Source organism: Rhipicephalus sanguineus, chromosome 10 (assembly GCF_013339695.2).
Source record: "Rhipicephalus sanguineus isolate Rsan-2018 chromosome 10, BIME_Rsan_1.4, whole genome shotgun sequence".
Lineage (NCBI taxonomy): Eukaryota > Metazoa > Arthropoda > Arachnida > Ixodida > Ixodidae > Rhipicephalus > Rhipicephalus sanguineus.
Window position 1 is genome coordinate 26,315,289 of NC_051185.1, and position 18,337 is coordinate 26,333,625.

Below are 18,337 nucleotides of genomic sequence, written 5' to 3' on the forward strand. Positions count from 1 at the left end.
AAGACCCCATACAGGCTTCATGTCGGGAGGGAACTACATTACCATTTGTAATGTAGCGTGGTAAAGGAGTAAATTAACAACCAGGCGTCACACCAGAGCACTGCACGGGCCTGGGCCGACCCGAATGCCTCGGCCCGGCCCGCGCCGTCCGAAGCGTTTTTCGGCGGGCCCGGGCTGGCCTCGGGCTTAAAAGTGCGGGCCAGGGCCGGGCCCGGGCTTGAAGCCGCGGGTCGGGCCGGACTCGGGCTCGCTTATTAAAAGGCCTAAGTCGGGCCTTCGAGCACACGCGAGCGTTATGCATAGCATGGTCTAAGGCATTCTGTGCCAAGCAGAAGTAATACGTGCAAAGAGCTGGCTCTTAGTAAAGTTTAGAAAGGGAAATAGAAAAACAGTTGAATTTCTATTTTTTTTCTTTTCAACAAACACGAACATGGCTTCCGCGTGAGGAAAAATGAATTATACAGAAAACCGCTCTACAAGCAATTTCCCCGTTACCATTTTTGCGATTACACTCGATACTGATTACATTATTATAACGCTACTGCTAAGGGTATATATCTATACTGGTGCGTTTGTTATGCTTTCTGCTCATTAATTACCATATATATATATATATATATATATATATATATATATATATATATATATTCGTATGCTAGATGACCTGATAGGACAAAATCGTACGATCAAGGTAAATACATGTGCACCAGCGTAAAAATAATAGGACTAACAATGGGTCAGATCATGGTTGTTCCCATGGGAGGAATAAAGACTTCAGTCTTTCATTTGAGGTTTACACATACGGTACAATCTGTCAGTAAAGAAACATATTTTATGCTAGCGTCCTTCGTTGCGCCTATAGAGGTGTAGACTGAATATGTGGCTATCTTTCTGGTCGAATTGCTGATGTTAAGGCGTGTGTAAGCTTTAAATCACCTTCGAAGCGTCGTATTATTTTTGCTTGGGCAGTGAGGGAATTAAAGGAACATAACTTGTCGCAGACATCGTAAGTTCGCAACTGTCTTGCTCGAGGCGCACACCTGAACCATCTCAAGGCGATTACATTTCCGTGATGACGTTAGAATGTGAACGATTTATATTTCGTCTGCTTTTTGTGGCTGTTCACCGCATATAACGTTAACGTTTTTTATATTGCTGCCACAAATTATTCATGATCAGCCTCTTTCAAAAATTGTGTAATTAATGTTTCCAACGCGAGTGTAGAAAAGAGAATTAAAGAAAATGTCCCGGGTTTGCTTCTATCCACTTTTTCATGTTAGTTGTACACTTCCTTTAAATACATTTTGTTGCTATGTTTTATTTTCACTATACTGTTATTGTAATGACTTGCCATGTGCCATATAGGACACATTTTATCTATATTCCTTGGTATTACGTGCCAAAACCACGATATGATTACGAGGCACACCGTAGTGGGGACCGGATTAACTTCGACCACCTGGAGTTCTTTAACGTGCACCTAAAGATAAGTACACGGGTGTTCTTGCATTTCGCCCATGAAATTGCGGCCGCCGTGGCCGCGGGGATCGCACCCGCGTCCTAGGACTTAACAGCGAAACAGCTTAATCGCTGAGCTACCACCGCGGGCAAAGCAACATTTCGATGCATGTACGCACCGAATTTTCCTTCCGATCGCCCGCTACAAAGCACCAGGCATCATTAATCATCATCATCAACAACTAATATCCTCTAGCGGGCCCGGCCCGGGCCTGGTCATGAACACGCGCGCCCTGGATAAGTTTAGTGACGAACGCCCGGGCCCGGGCCCGGGCTGAGCTCAGGCTTCATAAAGCGGGCCTGGGCCCGGCGGCCCGGGCCGAAGAATCAGGCCCGTGCAGTGCTCTACGTCACACAACGCGAATTCTGCAACTAGGCGTCACACCATGCCAATTGCGCAACGAGTGGGTTTGAATGCTTCCAACCCATTACAAAGGGCTCTGTCAAAATTTTTCATTCTAGTCAGTCACAGCATCAACAAATCCACGCAATGCCTTAAAGGTGTTTAGTGGTTACCACGGCTCTCCGCAGAATGACGAATAATGGTATAGGGGCTAGTTACCTACTTCCCCAAAATTATGATTTATAGAGTAGTGGGTTCCTCGCAAGTGCATGCACTTCTATTGGTTTCCAAGGAATCCTATTAGGCCCCCTTCATCAATTTCCTCAGGGTATAAATAAAGTTCTTTCTCCCTCTCTCTTTCTCACGTTAGCGCGTGTTATATAGCGTGGCGGCAGAGTGAAATAACGACCGGGCGTCACACAATGCGGATTACGCAACTAGTGGGTCGTTCAGAGCTTCCAACCCTTTACAAAGGGCTCAGCCATAGTTCTTCAGCGTCATCAGCCATCGCATCAACAGAGTGCACATAATGCCTTACAGATGGTACCTCGCTTCTCCGCAGAATGACGAATAATGGCGTAATGGGTGCTTCCCGCCCTCACAAAAATTATGATTTGTGGCGTAGTGGGTACATTGCTAGTGTACTTGTATCAGTTGCCCCTACAGAATTTAAAACCGGCTCTAGAAATGCCGCTCTTCCAGCTTTCGCTGTGTCTATGCTGCGGTTTCAGCGCAGGCCTGGCGTTTTTTAAATAAATGTTTCTCCACTCTATCTCCCTCTCTCTCATCCACCGTCCGCGAATGCGACAATATTGAAGACGAACAACCGGCAGTATGGACTTGGAGCTATCCGACATCTAGCTCACAACGGCTCTTTGATTTAGAGTGAGTGGTAACACTAACTTGAAAGAGAGAGAGACATAACTTTATTTTTGTCCTTACTGGAGTCAAGGGAGGCGGGGGCCGGGAGACTACGCCTACCGGAGCCCCCCTTCCTCAGGCTGCAGTCAGACCTTGGGTCTTGGCAGCGTCTTCGCTCAGCCGTAGACCGCAGAGTTGGTCATCCTGGAACGCGCTGAGCAGCATAGCTCCCACTGCTCGGGCGTGGTTGTCTTGAATTTAGGGTTCTTGCTGCGCTTGATGTGGCCTGTATAATGTGGTTAAGGTTACAGTGGTCGAGACGTGCTGAAGACGGTGATAGTAGTGATCGAAGAAGAAGCTATGAAGCACCCTTAAGACTTAGCTAGAGCAAGCGAAGCTTTCCGGGAACGAGCGCGATCCGTCGAGAATTAGCGAGACCCTGTGCAAGCCTGCAAGGGTTCCCGAAGAGCGCTTTGCCTTAAGGGTGTTCCAGTGTTCCATTTTTGTTTAAGCCGGCAATTTGCGTGTGGCTGGCCTCCCGTATTTACTCCCATAATAGCATTACGTTCGTTTAGTGTTAGCCCGTCTTCTTTATCAGGGTAAATAACGGTAATTACAGAAAACCAAGCTCAATGGTAATAGTATCACCTTTCACAGCATTATTTCCAATAAAATTTTGCAATGTTATCGCGGAGTCAAGGTTGCTAATTCATGGCAACCGTACTTGAAAGACCTTCCTCATATTACCGTAATTACACGGATACATGGCGCGTGGAACAGCAAGGGCATTCACTTGTTACAAGCTTACAGTCCATTAGTAGCTAACAGTTCCCCTTAACGTCCCTATGCCATTAGAAAGAGCATTTCATTTAAAGACGCCAATTCTCCAAAAGGGCAGGGTCCGTATTAGCGTAAGCAACTAATAAATTTACCGTTGACTCATTGTTTGGCATTTTATTAAGATACTGCAAAGGACGTTACATGCAGCTCGCATAAGTGTAAGACTTCACTGTTTTTTCAGTAGAAAATGCTCGACTGGATATGCATGAAGGAGATAAAAGCGTGGCGCTCGGGGCTAGTGCCCATAATAAAACACAGAGGTGTGAAACTGTTTATGTTATGAAGCTGTTATTTCGATGCAAGCATGATCGCTCATTCAGGGGTGCTGTTTGATATGAAAAATACATGTCTCGCTTGAAGCTATTGATTGTGAGGAAATATTTAATTACAGAAATGACACCTCGATAAGGATTTCCCAATTACACATTTCGAAGAATTTCTTCGTGCGTCATAGGTAATATCTAGGGATTTACGTGCCAAAACCACGATATGATTATGAGGCACGCCGTAGTGGAGAGCTTGGGAAAATTCGACAATCTGGCGTTATTTAACGTGCACTGACATCGCACAGCACACGGACCTCTAGCATTTTGCTTCAACCGAAACGCGACCGCCGCGGCCGGCATCGAACCCGGGACCTACAGGTCAGCACCCGAGCACCGTAACCGCTACAGTGTTGCGGAATGGGCGCCTCCATTCCATTCCAATTCCATTCCGGGGAATTAGCACTTGCCGCAATTCCATTCCTTTCAATTCCTGGAATGAAAAAACTTAGCCCATTCCCACTCCAGGAATGGCCGGGCAGTTCAATTCCATTCCTGTAATTCCTCAACGTAGGAAAGGCATCTTGATAGTTTTAGCGAGTTAAGAATCAACGCCCCATAAAGTCGATGTCATCAGATGAATTAAGAACTGCAAAAGCACGCAAAACAAGTTACCAAGGTCTAGCTTGGCGACATATGTCGTGCAGTACAACCACCTTAGTAATTCTCATAGGGGCAGATTCTCCCGCTAGCTATAGTATTTGCATGGTCAGCATGTTTGAACGAATGATGACATTTTATTATTGTTTAAGCTTAAATGTCTTAATGCTAAAATGACGACATAGCGTATTTTTATGCTGTCAAAAGGAGTGTTCAAGAAGACCAAGCAGTTTTGCCACGTGTCTGGAGCGGTCGTGAATATGGAGAAAACTAAGATTTTGTTAAGTGGGAACCAAACCCTCTACATCTGCTGGTATTAGTTGGAACAGTGCACCGCTCGGGCACCTTGTGCCTTTGCATCGAATACGGAACACTGGGCCGCACTGCTCGTCAGCACTGACGCTTGTCAAGCGCGCCTCGCAAGCATGGATGGGGTGAGGAGAACTTTCTGTGTTCGCCTGTGCGCAAGTATGCAATGTCTTCCTTGTCGCAAAGGTTATTTACGTGGGTCAGGTACTAAACTGCTCGTGAGATAAAGATCAGGCTGTGCATAGAGTATTCGCCACTTTCGTGCGGGGGTATCAATGGGAACCAACGCGCAGAAATAATTTGTTTTCTCCCTTGTGTATCTGCTGAGATAATGCATTTGTTTGTATACTAACGTATGCCTCGGTTTCTCTTTTGCAAATTGGCAGATCGTTCCCACTTTCACACCACGCCTACCCTTGGCTCTGGCTAACAAAAAGTGGACCTAGAGAATGCGTTGTGGCCTTCGACTTCGAGAAAACATGTACTCAGGTCTACATAACTAATTTGAGCATGATATTACAGCAGTAGTAATTAATGCTGCAGCAAAATACGTTCCTCCTAAATGCCCTCCTTGCTTTATTGTTAAATTCGAGGCTCTGACTTATTAATGCTTGAAGTTTGAAAAACAGCGCGTAAACGAAAACGTGCTCTATTTTTGGAAAAAAGACGTATTTCCATTACGTCAAAGGCGTTTAATTCCATTCATCCAAGCGTTGTCTCCCTTCCATTCCCATTCCTTTCCGGGGTTGCGAAAATGTGGAATGATTCCGGAGTCATTCCGATTCCGGAGTGGCAACTCTGCAACACTGAACCACTACACCTGCACGGCGGACCATGTGCCATAGTTTGTGTGACCCCACACGCTATTCACAACTGAAGTGTGTGTTTTTGATAATACACAGAACGAATTATTTCCAAGGTAGATTAGCTATCATAACAAGACGGATAATCTCCGTAAGTGTGATATTCGGGATAATGATTAGACTGTTCTTATCGCGAGTATTACAACGCGTAAGACGTAAATATTCATGAAAGTCTTATTCGCCAGCATGAGCACTTCAATCCGGAACGCATCGTCTTGGTGGTTTGGCTAAACACAAATACACAAACAATCAACAGGACAAATCACAAGGATACTTTGTGTAGGGTCACACTATAAAATGCCAGAGCAAGGAGAAAAGCAATCCTTCAAACTAGAGCTGAATAAGAATGACATTGTGAAGAATTTTTCATAGAAAGAAATATTTTCTGGAAAAATACGCACGACGTGCTTTATTCAGGATCCGAAACATCAGTCAGAACTTCACTGTCTTGACATCACACGCACACATAAAGCGGAAAGGAGGTTAAGCGGTGCAACATTTAGTTATGCGCTCAATGCTGACAAACTCTAGGTTTCGTGTTTATGTTATGCTACGACATGCACTCTTAAATCACTAGTGATCAATAGCAAAGACGCGAGAAACACTTTTAAGTTCAGCCAAAAATCTGGGCACTCGAGTATCCCGCCCGCGCGTTCTTATCGACGCCGGAGCCCGATTTCGAACTTGAGTCCGTCTAATAGGTTACCCGTGTACTTTAGAGAATCAAAGTATTTGTAGTATATGTGGTGACAATGTGCCCATGAATGTCTATCGTGGTTACAGTCAAGTGTCTTTTCATCCCTGTTCATACGAATGAATTTCCCTGTTATCATGTTATAAGCCTTGACGACGAAAACAGGCGGCGGACACCGATAGTCTCCACGCATTCCATGAAATGTAATTGCCACGCAAAGATCACAGAGAGGACCTGGACGACAGTAGACTTGAACTGTAAAGTAAGCGTCCTTCGTGTGCAGCACAGTGAAATCAGCAAACTTGGATTTGAGCGATGACGATTCCATGGGGAAATTCTGGAGCGTCAGAACATATTTCACGGTTCCAAGCACTTTCCTCCATGTAACTGTCGTCGACAATGGACTAGTTAACTTTAGACGACATTTCATTTTTCTTGAAAAACGAGTAATTGCATGCTGAGGATAAACTTGCGAGGATGTTTTGCGCATGGCTTGCAGAACTTCTCGCGGCAGGTCCACAAGGGGTTCCGTCTTTGAACGTTTCGACATATTCTTCTGGCGGGAACGGGACGTAGACGGCGTAGTTGCTTCCTCATTCGGGTCCTGCCGAGAATTTCCTTCTTGCAACGATCTCGAGGTACTCGGTGCTGCGACTTGAGCCAGCTCAGACGTTGAAGGTGCCGCGACATCGTGAGGGATTACGGCCGAACTGGACTCTTTGTTCCTGATCTGCTCGATGAGCCCATTGATTTGAATTTGAATCGCAAGCAGCTGCTGCTTGCTGTTCACGTCCCTCAACAACGTCTTCAGTTCTTCGACAGCAGCAGTCACAACTTGAAGTTTCACTTCTGTACATTCCGATGAGGTGTTCTCTGTGCCTGCTGTTGAAGCCACGACTCTGCATCCGGCTGCGCAGTGCGTTGACAGTTCTCGGTGCAGGACTTCCTCGCCGCAACGCAGACACTCCACTGTGTGGAATGTGCATTCGTTCTCGTAGTGTCGCAGCATAGCTTCCACGGTTCCCTCAAATTGGCATCCATGTGCTTCATTCCAGCAGTGAACCTTTGTTTCAAGGGAAAAAAAAGATACACAAAATCTCTTTAGCAGACCTACGTAATCTCTTAACAGCCAGACTTGCAGAACATATTTTCAGTGATAGCATCGCACTGCACAATGCCGAGTGGGCAACTATTTGGGCATGGTAGCATTTTTCCCTGACAACAATTGGGCATCTTAGCAGTTTGTTTGCTGTTTCTCTTTCTTTATCTCTTTTAAAAACATACCTGTAAGAGGGAACCTAAAGGGGCCCATGAGATGGTTTCAGTGAAAGCGTTATTTGCCTTACGAATCGACCGCCGCAAATTTTTTTTAGAATCCGTCAAGTACACGAGCGGAGTTATAGATATTTGTCGCACGCTGGAAGTGCTTTCTCTCTTCTCTCGTCCCGACGAGCACGCTGGAAGCTAAGCAGGGAGAGATGGCACGGGAGAAAGAAATTTCGTCACGCGTGTGTCATGGCCTTGAGCCCTTGTCCTCTTGTTTTTTTCGAATGCGCGGCTTACTTTCAGTGTATCACGACTGCGCGCGCGTTCACTTGGCAGCCTTGCGCGGCAGTCGCGGTAAGAATGTAGCATACGATGTTCAAATAAGCCAATGGCCATGAAATTTGGCTGTATGGCGTGATCATTTTAATAGATGGCATCATTTGTAGAAAGAAGATTTGATTTTGAAAATTAATTGTAAATTCCCGGCCACGTCCTGCGCTTTAATGTTTGGATCGCATGGTCTCAGGAGCCTTGACTACCGATCGGAAGCTTTTTTTGGCCATGCTGAATAAGTGCTGCAGGGCTCCTCTATTAACAAAAAAGATTTCGATAATGTTTTCAAGTTTACTCACAAAGCCAGAATTAGCTTTCTTTTTGTGTTTAAACATATCTGAAATGAAGTCCCTTTAATTTACTCTTTTAATTACATATGAGTGGATAAGTTTAACCTGAGTACAACTAATGGGCCCGCTTATTGCGCCTAATAACAAGTACACTTACAAAACATTTCTAACAATGGAGCCTAAACAGTGGGCGGTCGCCGAGGGTCTGGTTCAGTGTGGCTTGTTTCCTTGCGAGCTTTCCTACAGCAAGGTTGCGACATATTTCACCTATACGTGTTTTCTTTATTTCCACTCCAGATTTTCTGCAAAAGTGCTATGACAATCAAGCCCATGCCGTGTTCACAAATGAACTCTACGCCGAGGCAGAAAACCTTTGCTATAGCTAACGTTTCACTGAAAAAAAGTTACACATCTCCCCCTACGGGCAACCATGGTGGGATGCAAAAGCACCGCGGGGGGTGCGCATCGAGTTTTCGTTTCTCTTATGTTACTTATGAGATGGTGGTTGTCGAGGCGTTTGAATTACCGCTTGCCGACGCTGACGTTTACGTTCGGCTTCCCAAGCCTTCCTCTGCTCCGCGGGCGGCGGTGGCGCTGCCGCTGCAACTAGCGCCGACGTTGACGTTGTTCATGGCGTTTCGCACACCGTTGCACAGAGAGAGAATGACGGAAGTACAGCTATAGGCAATATAGTATAGCCAACGCGCGCTTTCGCAGCCTCGCAGCTTAGAGATTCTCTTTCCGGCGTTGCCGTTTACGTTTAGCTTCGGGAGCGTCCGTAGCGCCGTTGCGAAGGAGAGTGCAACTGTTGCCGGCGTTGCCGTTTACGTTGAGCTTCGCGAGCGCCCATAGCGCCGTTGTGAAGGAGAGTGCAACGCCTGCCGGCGTTGCCGTTTACGTTCAGCTTCGCGAGCATCCATAGCGCCATTGCGAAGGAGAGTGCAACGGCAGCGAGCGCGCGCCGCATTATATCGAGCGAACAGCTGTGGCGGAGAGAGAGAAACTGGAGAGGAGAAACGAAGCGGACATAGCTCTCACGTTACCTCCTGCCACCTCCTCGCGCTCACGCGAAGAGAGGCGGGAGAGTTGCCGCATGCGCAGTATGGGTGCGGACGCCGCAGAACAGACACGCCGCGAGCATCAGATGCTTTCGCGTCTAAAACACAATTAACAAAGACTCCTTAAATAACTTTAAATTGAGACAAGTTGCTTATATGGACAAGTTGTAGGACGCGTCGTTTATTGCTTACGCATTCTTTTTCTTTTTCAATTCCGAAATATACACGTAAGTTGAGATATCAGTCATACAGTTTCAAGTGCCCTATCCAGGCGATATGGAAACTGAGCGCGCCGGGCACGCAGGTATTGCGGCAGCTCTGTTAAGTTATACTGGAAGCTTACGGGACAAAGTTAAAACAAAGGGGGCGTCGCAGCAGAATCTGGTCAGGAGATAACGCAGGTCATCCCAAATACCCAACTGGACCACCTACTTCTTGCGTTCGATGCCTGGTGCTTATCCGTTTCTTTCTTAAATGCTAAATAGACGAAAGAAACTCTTTCGTGTGACTGCGAGAAGTAGTACCGTGGAGACTGCCTCCTTGTCGTGCTCTGGCTAGAGAAATTAAAGTGGAGATTACGGTTTTCTTGGGTACAACGCGAAAAAAACAGAAAAGCACTGGCGAACGCACCCAGTGAAATAAGCTAAGTGAGTAGAGAGGCGGCACCTATCGCCGCGTACCGAGACGTCGCGGGTTCGACTCCCAGCTGAGCAGCGTCAACAACTTTTCCTACTTCTTTCTTTCTTTCGCGCTGTACCCAAAGAAACCGCAATTTTCACTTAATTTTTTCCTCACTCTGCAGAGAAAAACTAAGAGACAGCCACTGCGGCACTTCTAACAGCGAAGCGAAAAAGTTTTTCTTGCTTGTTTATTGTTCAAGAAAGAATGAAATAAGAACTACCCATCAAACGCAAAGATTAAGTAGCCTAGTTGTGCATCACGTGATGTTCCGGTCTTATGGGTTGACGTGAAACGTCGGCGAGATTTCCTGCGCGCCCGGCGCCTCTAGTTAGGACATCGCCTCGGTCGGGGACATGAAGTTGGATTACTAATTTACTAATATATCATATATAGAGTGCTTCTTGGAAATTTCCAAGAAATTGGCATGCCGAAAATTGTCACGTCGTACAACGTTTAACGGCGGAGTTTTTTTACGCTCGGCAAACACCGGTTCGCATTCGCGGAAACTACAGTGAAACCTCGGTGATACGAATCTCACGGGACCACCAAAAATATTCGTGTCATCCGAAATTCGTATCACCAGAAAGCATGGAAAATTAGCATGCGACAAAAGAAAGCTGGCGTACATTTTCATTTATTGTTTTTCAGGGCCGTAGCAACGCCAGGAAGAACCCTGAATGATTGTCATTTAAATTTTTAGATGTCGACAATCATACTAGCACTCGTAAATATACGGCCTGTACGCGCGTATTTAATTAATGAACCAGAGATGCGTTGTAACCCGCGACAGCAGTAGCCCCTTCCAAATTTTAATATGCTTTTTTGCATGACACCGGTGTACTACAGCTAAAGTAACAAAAGAAGTGCTTTGACGCGATCAAGGCCACAAAATTACAGAACCACGGTCCTGTGTTAATATTTTGTTATCGCGGAGGTCTTGGGGATGTTTTTTGGGAGATTTACGGCCGTGCCCACACAAGTGCGACCTCAACGGTGGCGCATGTTGACGTTGTGAGGCCTGACTCATACGCCAAGACCGTCCTCGCCTTCTTTCGGTCCTCGTCTACCTTTCTAGAATGTCTGATGCACGAGGCAGGCGCGTGTAAACACATTACAACGACAGCAGCCCGCGTCGACGCGTTAGAAAAAAAAAGCATGGCGCGAATGTCCTCTGTAATCGAAACGCGAAGGCACACGGAGGCACATAAGAGCCTCAACGCGTCTCTGAAGGCTTATTCTAACCATAAGAAAAGTATTTTTGTTACACCGTGATTGTGACGATTTAGCGGTGCGGCGCGCATGCATACGCTTGCGTTCCCGCGCTCGCATGTGTTTCCGCGACAGCGCGGACAGCACCTCTTCGTAGCTCGGCGGTAGCGTACGTTCGTATCAAACATCGCTGGGTGAAAATCGGTTCGCAACAACCGTACTCCATTACAATGCAGGCCAATGGGCCTTGGCCGGGACCAACGAAAAATTCGTATCACCCCGAAATTCGTATGACCTGTGTTCGTATCACCGAGGTTTCACTGTATCATCATAATGAACGGCCTCTACCTTATCTCGCATCTCGTGTCGCGTAGCGCCTCCACAGCTGTGCCTAGCATAGCATAGCCGTGTATACTACATTATAACAAGGGGGTGGAATATGGAAGTGAGGATGAGGAGGGGGGCAAGGAGGAGGGGAGAGTTAAACTTTCCGTAGCCCTGTATAGCATAGTATAGCAAGGGGGTGAGGAAGAAAGGAGGGGCGGACATAGTAAAGCGTGCCATAGCCTTGAACAGTATAGGAAGGGGGTGGGAAAGCAAAGTGAGGGTGAGGAGGAGTGATAGGGGCAAGGAGGGCATAGAGGAGGAGAGAGAGTGAAGATTACCATAGCCTTGTATAGTGTATAGCAAGGGGGTGAGGAAGAAAGCAAGGAGGAGCGGACAAAGTGAGGCATGTCATAGCCTTGTATAGCATAACAAACAAGGTAGTGGGAAAGCCAAGTAAGGGTGAGGAGGGGTGATAGGGGCAAGAAGGAGGGTAAAGAATAAAGCATAGCCTTGTGCAGTATAGCAGGGGACTGGGAAACGGAAGTAGGGGTAAGGAGGAGGGAAAGAAGGAGGTGAAGGCCACCAGCCCCGTTGCTTCGTCAGTCTTCGCACACTAGTGCGAAGCTGTTCAATTTTTTTTCATATTAAGAACTGCCGTGAAGATTGTAATTAAAAAGCTAATCAACGAGACTTTGTTAATTACTCATTCCCGCGTAACTTTAAGGCGGCGAAGTTTTTACGGCTGGACGTAGAGTTCGGCTGCGAAGAAAGACGACAGGGGATTGACTGCCATACCACTCATATTTTTAAAGATCTGCATTGCCTAAAAAAAATACTCTGTAGGTTTATTCTCGCCTTCCTGGCTTGCTGTAGCTCACATCTGAGAAATATTGTACGCCGAATGAACGAGTGAACGGGAGCATTTTGTGTAATCAGATGTACAGTCACAACGGAAAAAGATTAGCATAAGTGACCGGTGGCCGGAGCTGCAATATCGTGACACGCGGCGCTGTTTCTCACGAGCACGCCCATAGCGAGATTGCCAAGCACATTTCATTTTCCGAAGCAGGGGTGGCCGGTGGATTAGTGAAAAGCAGCCCACCTTACTGTTGGCCCATCCGTAAGCCCATATATTAAAAAAACGCTTGTTCATTGCTTATCGGCATATGTGGCTATGCACATGATCTTTTTTCGCTTGAGTTGCGAGCAACTGTATCCTCAACGCAGTTGCCCCGAAAAAGTTTTGTTGGAGTGCTCTCCGCCAGCCTCCCCTACTTTGGCAAAAGGAATGTGCTTGGCACTCCCGATATCGGCGTGCTCAGGAAAAACAGCGCCGCGTGTCGCAGTCTTGCTGCTCCGGCGAACCGTCACTTGTGCCAATCTTTTTCCGTTGAGACTACCAGTAGCACTGCGTGCGAACGTTCAATGCTGCAAAGTTCTGTCTGATGTCCTCTATGCATTGTATGTGGAAATCTCTACGTAATATATACAGGAGCATCAACCCATCTTATAAGTGTTGCTTTATGGTTGATTAGTATGAGCGTTTGTCTACACTAAAGGGCCAGCCTTACACTTTTAAGCCTGCATTTACGCAGTAGAGTGACTTATTCAAGGGAGCAACTTTTCTTAGGAACAGCCTCAACTGTTTTCTCACCTTCAAAGAATTTGCCCTTCTGATAGACAAATCATAGTTGACACATTGATCTTCTTCGAATGGCTCGTGGTCCAAGGGACAAAGGCCACCGCTTCCTTGGGAGTTGGCGGCGTGGCACGATTGGCAAAGAGCGTGGTCACATGGCAACAGGAGAGTCCTCTTTGGAATCATGCGACAGAGGCCACATATGCGCGAAGTGGGCACCTTGTCGACAAAGCGAGTCGGTCGCCAGTTGACGCCTGTGACGGCGTGGTCGCGAAATCGGTGCACTCGTCTGAGATCCGGCATGTCGGTGTGAATTTGGGCGCGACCCCTTGACTCGCGCACAAGAGCGGAGTAGCTCTTGTGCCGATGGCTCTTGTGTGACTCTGCGCTGTCGCTACTCGGTCGTCCCACACTCCACGGCTGTCATAGGAAACGGGACATTTCGCAATCCCGTTTATTCATTATCGCCTATAGCTCGCTTCTCGCGCCTTCCCGTTGCAACGTTGCAACGTTGCAAGAGGAAGAAAGCATTCGTCATCGTTGCTACTAGTGGTCTCTTTCTTTTTCTCCCGGATACCGCGGCAGCAGGGATAGATAAATGCGAGTTGCACTTCCTTTTTAAGCAGGCATACCGCCACGCCGCTGTGGCTCGCTGAGCGAATCAGTTACGCGGCGCCAAAGGAATGATTGCATGTTGTCAGACATTGAAAGACAATCGTCCAGCGAGGCTTCTAGAAAAAGATATGCTAGAATATTTATGTAATATTCAAGTTCTTCTTGTGTTCCTATTGATGCGTTACATCGAGAAGTTAGGTAGCAAGAGCAATGTAAATTTGGAGAAGAGCAATGATGATTACGCGACACAAATTACACGTGTATTGAACATGCAATCATTTTAAAAGGATATAACAAAAGTAACTCCATTGGCGCCACAGCCAGTAAGGAATAGTGTATGGTACATTATATTGTGGAAATAATTATCGTCAAAATATGACAGTCACCTCGAACCGCAACTTAACATTCTCGCGGATATTGTTGGTGTCGTTAAAAGGTAATGTTAAAAGAGCACTGCACCACGTTTTCAGCATTGTCGAAACACGCTGCCAATCGGTAGTCGAGGTTCCTGAGAATACGCGAGCCAAACGCGAGCACGGGGTCCGGAATTGACAATTTATTCTAAGAGTCAGCTTGGAATCTCGTCGAAACTAGAGAAGAGAGAAAGCAAATACAGAGTCCGACAAATCTCTAACTGTGCTTGTACCGGACAGTCGCACCCAAGCTAGACAAGACTGAACTACTCGCCTTCGTTAGAGGCACAGCTAGCCGTGCAGTCCTCGTGGAGAACGATCGTGTTCTTGCTGAATGCATGGACGCCCTCCCAGCTCGGTTGACAGGCGTCCAGCGACCGCATCCTTCGAGTGTCGTCGAGTCGCTCCGCAGGGACCATTTCAAGCTTCCGCAAGCTAATAAAGACGGCGGCATTGTCGTCTTGTCTTCCCATGAGTATTGCACAGAGAGAGAGAGAGATAAAGGTTGAGTGAAAGGTAGGGAGGTTAACCAGAAGTTTTTCGGTTTGCTACCCTGCACTGGGGAAGGGGTAAGGGGGGATAGAAAGGTAGGGAAGGAAAAAAGAGTAACAAAAAAGAAAAGCGCGCACACACTCAAGCACGGAAGCATCATAGTCGTTTAGCGAGGTCGGTTGAGCGGAGAAACTTCAGCAGCGCCTTCGTCGCTTTCTGGTTGGAAGCTAGAACGTTCCGGCACTCCAAAATTGATTGTTCAGAAAGCGGCTGGTCGTCGAGGCGCGCTAGCGTTGTTGAGAGCTGTTGTCTTTGGGAGCAATAGTGAGGACAATGACACAGGACGTGCGCAATGGTTTCCTCGCTGCCACAGTGAGCACAGGCAGCACTGTCTGCCATTCCGATTCGGTAAGCAAAGCTGTTCGTGAAAGACACTCCAAACCACAGGTGGCAGAGAACTGTTGTCTCGGATCGGGATCGGGATAGTATTGCACAAATGCCGAGACAGCCCTACGACACAATTTTCGGGAGGCAAAGGGCTTCCACCCAGCCAAAGCAAAAAGCTAGCCGCGCAATAATTAAAGAAAATGGCTGGCCTCCTGAAGTTTTCTGCTTCAATTAAAGGCTCCAAAGAAGTTTGCCCCTCAGCGTTCTTCAATGTAAAAATGCAAGAAGGTTCACCCTGTGTGACAAGGCAGAATGAGCGTCCGACTGTATGGCAAAGCGTGGTAGGGAACAATTCACAACTGATATCCAACGTATATGAACCACCCGAGAGCTTATTTTCACATGAACTCACGTGAACCGACTGATGACGTCTAGAATTGCGTTGAAAAGTTGGGAAACGTCAGGACATGGTAACGCGCACGTTCTTTGTGTTTTCCGCGGTTGTTTAGGGGCGCTTTGGAGCAAGTAATAATCCCTAAGGGCATAGCACTCAAGTCTCATAGCGCGCCATCTGTCGGGAACGCATGCTATAATGCGTCGTAAGATTGAACGAATAGGTAATTGCAGGACGAAGTAAAGCAAGTTGCCGAGCTTGGAAGACCACTACGTGGCTGATGAATGAAAACAGGTAAGGCGCGTTCACAAACGAGCTTTCACCGAGAAAATGCTTGAGGACGCCCTATCAAAAAAATTGGGGGACCCTTAAGCTTCGCCTTTAAGAGTTGAACGCGATAGCGAAATCCGGCCCCTAGTGCGCACTTCAACCACTAAGTGCATACTTATTAATGTGTATTGTTACACACACACACACGCACACACGCGCGCGAATTTTACAGGCTTTCGATCTAAAGCAAGAGTCGCATGGCCTCCGCGCGCCGGCCCTGTCGGATGCCATGAAAAGTCGGGACATATTTCTCACAATGCCTCACAGATGGCAGCACATTATCTAGCGTTTGCTGCGTTTGCTTGATATGTTTTCCTCTAGATGGACATAGTTGTCCATTTTTAGAGCTGTTTGAAAGTTCGTGTGTGTATTTAGCGGCGATGGCTGCACTATCCCGGCGTTTTTCGACGTAGTTTGATAGCCTCGCGAATGCGCCTACCGTATGGGCTCGTTTTCGTCGTGACACCTGCCGAACAAAATGCGTCGAGACTCCTTTCACTACATGACATTTATGTAGTGTTTTTGTCCGAAGCAGCTGCAAGCAACATCGTGGCTTTGCGGTAAGACACCTGCTTGCCACGCGAACGGCCAGGGTTCGATCCTCATTGGAACCGAATATTTTATCGTTTATTTTATTTGCTACTTTCTCGATTTTTCGCTCACGGATGATTTTTCGCTCACAACCAACGGTGCCGACGCCGACAGCGGAATTTCTGCGACACGAGCTCTCTAACGCTACCGCGTTAAAACACGGACGCTGTTCCTGATTGCGTAATGCTTATACTAAGAAATTTGGTTACGTAATCGGGTTTCTGACGTAAAGGTAATTGGTTTGATTCTCGCGAAAAATTGGTTTGTAAATTTGTAATATAAATGTTCTATGTTTAATGTTGTTTCATTTCACTATGCATATCTGCCTTTGTATTTTACGCCTCTGAGCGGAACGCTATGGTGTGTGTGTGGTTGTGATTGTTTTTTTTTCTTATTCTTGATTTTCTCTCTCTCGCTGCCAACCCCCTATTCCCCAACCCCAGTGCAGGGTAGCATACCGGATACAAACTTCTGGTTAACCTCCCTGCCTTCCTCTACTCTTTCTTTCTCTCTCTCCTTACGCGCAGGCACTCGCGCACCGAAGCTGACGCAGTTGTGCCATTTTTTTTATTCATTTAAGCGGAGCTTCTATCACCGTGAACTGTTGTTCTGAGACGTTGCTTTAAAAGCTACGTGTTCGCTACAACGTAAGTTTACATCTATCTATGTATTATCGAGTGAGTGGGCAATACACTTACGGGTGGCTGAACGATGTATTAAATAAAGAAACGTAGTTTTCTGTTTAAGTAACCTTCTTGTTTCTCAAGTAGGGAGAAAAATAGAATTGTACGTTACACTGCAACGCAGCTCAAGCACCGATATAGTTCAACGGCGAGATTTGCGGTGTTCGCAGCAACATTAAAACTTTAAAGGCGAACGCATCATTGGGAAGGTGTAATTGTGGTATACTTCTTATTTTTGTTTCATATTTTATTTAAAAAAAAAACTATGACGAGGACGACAACGCATCGGTGGGGCAAAACATGGTGACTCAAGCGAAGGGGTCTCAAGCACGCTGTTCGCGGACATATCGCTACCGGCCGGGCCCACAGATGTTTCTCGTCGTCTCCATGCGGTCACCATGTGTCGAAACATGACCGTGAAAGAAAAAAAAATGCACTTGAGAATAGGCGTCCCGATTTTAGTCACTTTTACGATCAGTACTTATATGTTTCTCGTATCGTGACTCTAAAATCCCTTCAGAATCAACCCACGTATGCGATTTAGGAAAGGCGTTCTTTCAAATGGCCCAACGTTACGTTATATATTCTTCAAAATGTGCTCCCCCCTCCCTTTCACCTTCTGTCCCTGCCAGCGCAGGACTAATGAATGCAGCCCGCTAGCTGAGGTGAGTTTTAAACCCCTGCTCTTGAAAATAAACATAATTCGTTGCTTTAAAATGCAGAAGTCAACATTGAAGATAAATAAGGGACGCCGGAGCCTCCGAGAACTACAGAGTGGACCACAGTCACAATGCGTCACGGACGCTTTCGTCCTGGCCATCAGTCTTTGCCACCAGCAGCCACAATATCCGAGTATCGCGTTTCCCTCGGTGAGCACTACGCGTTTCGCTTGTATTCACAAAGCGAGTGAGTGACTACAGGCTTCAAAAACAACATCGAGCTCTTATCGCAACTGGGTGCATCCACGGCCACATCACTACCACCTCCGCTTCTGCGCACGCGCACAGCTCTCAGATTGCATTGGTGGTGCGTCACAATGTAACTATTGCTGACTAGAAGTGCTCCGGGACGAATGAGGAGCGCATGCGCGCACGTGTCCTTGCTGCCGCCGCTGGCAGATCCGGCGACAAACCGCCTTCGCGGGCAGCGTCTGCCCCCAGTAACGCATGGCTCAGCCGCGCGAGCGCCGCGCCCGAACTTGAGTTTGGGTTCCCTATAGCGATAACGAGTCCCTGTTGAAAGCTATTCGAATGTACATACAAGAACATCTTAACGTTC

At 47.0% G+C, this 18,337-nt stretch overlaps 2 protein-coding genes across 6 annotated transcripts in view; one reads left to right on the forward strand and one right to left on the reverse strand.

Annotated features, from left to right (window-relative positions):
* The window catches only part of LOC119407287 (TNF receptor-associated factor 3), a 49,053-nt gene that overhangs the window by 25,134 nt on the left and 5,582 nt on the right, over positions 1-18,337 (forward strand). The gene's annotated exons all lie outside the window — the stretch shown is intronic.
* LOC119407289 (TNF receptor-associated factor 3-like) overlaps positions 6,050-18,337 on the reverse strand; it is a 195,644-nt gene continuing 183,356 nt past the window's right edge. For 2 of the 3 annotated variants that reach the window (XM_049419607.1, XM_049419606.1), the window contains exon 3: positions 6,050-7,414. In XM_049419607.1, coding sequence (XP_049275564.1) covers positions 6,314-7,414 — 1,101 coding nt within the window. In that variant the 3' untranslated portion in view covers positions 6,050-6,313. Of the gene's footprint in view, positions 7,415-13,169; positions 13,535-18,337 lie in introns of those variants that run through there. The other variant, XM_037674191.2, reaches the window with a different exon arrangement.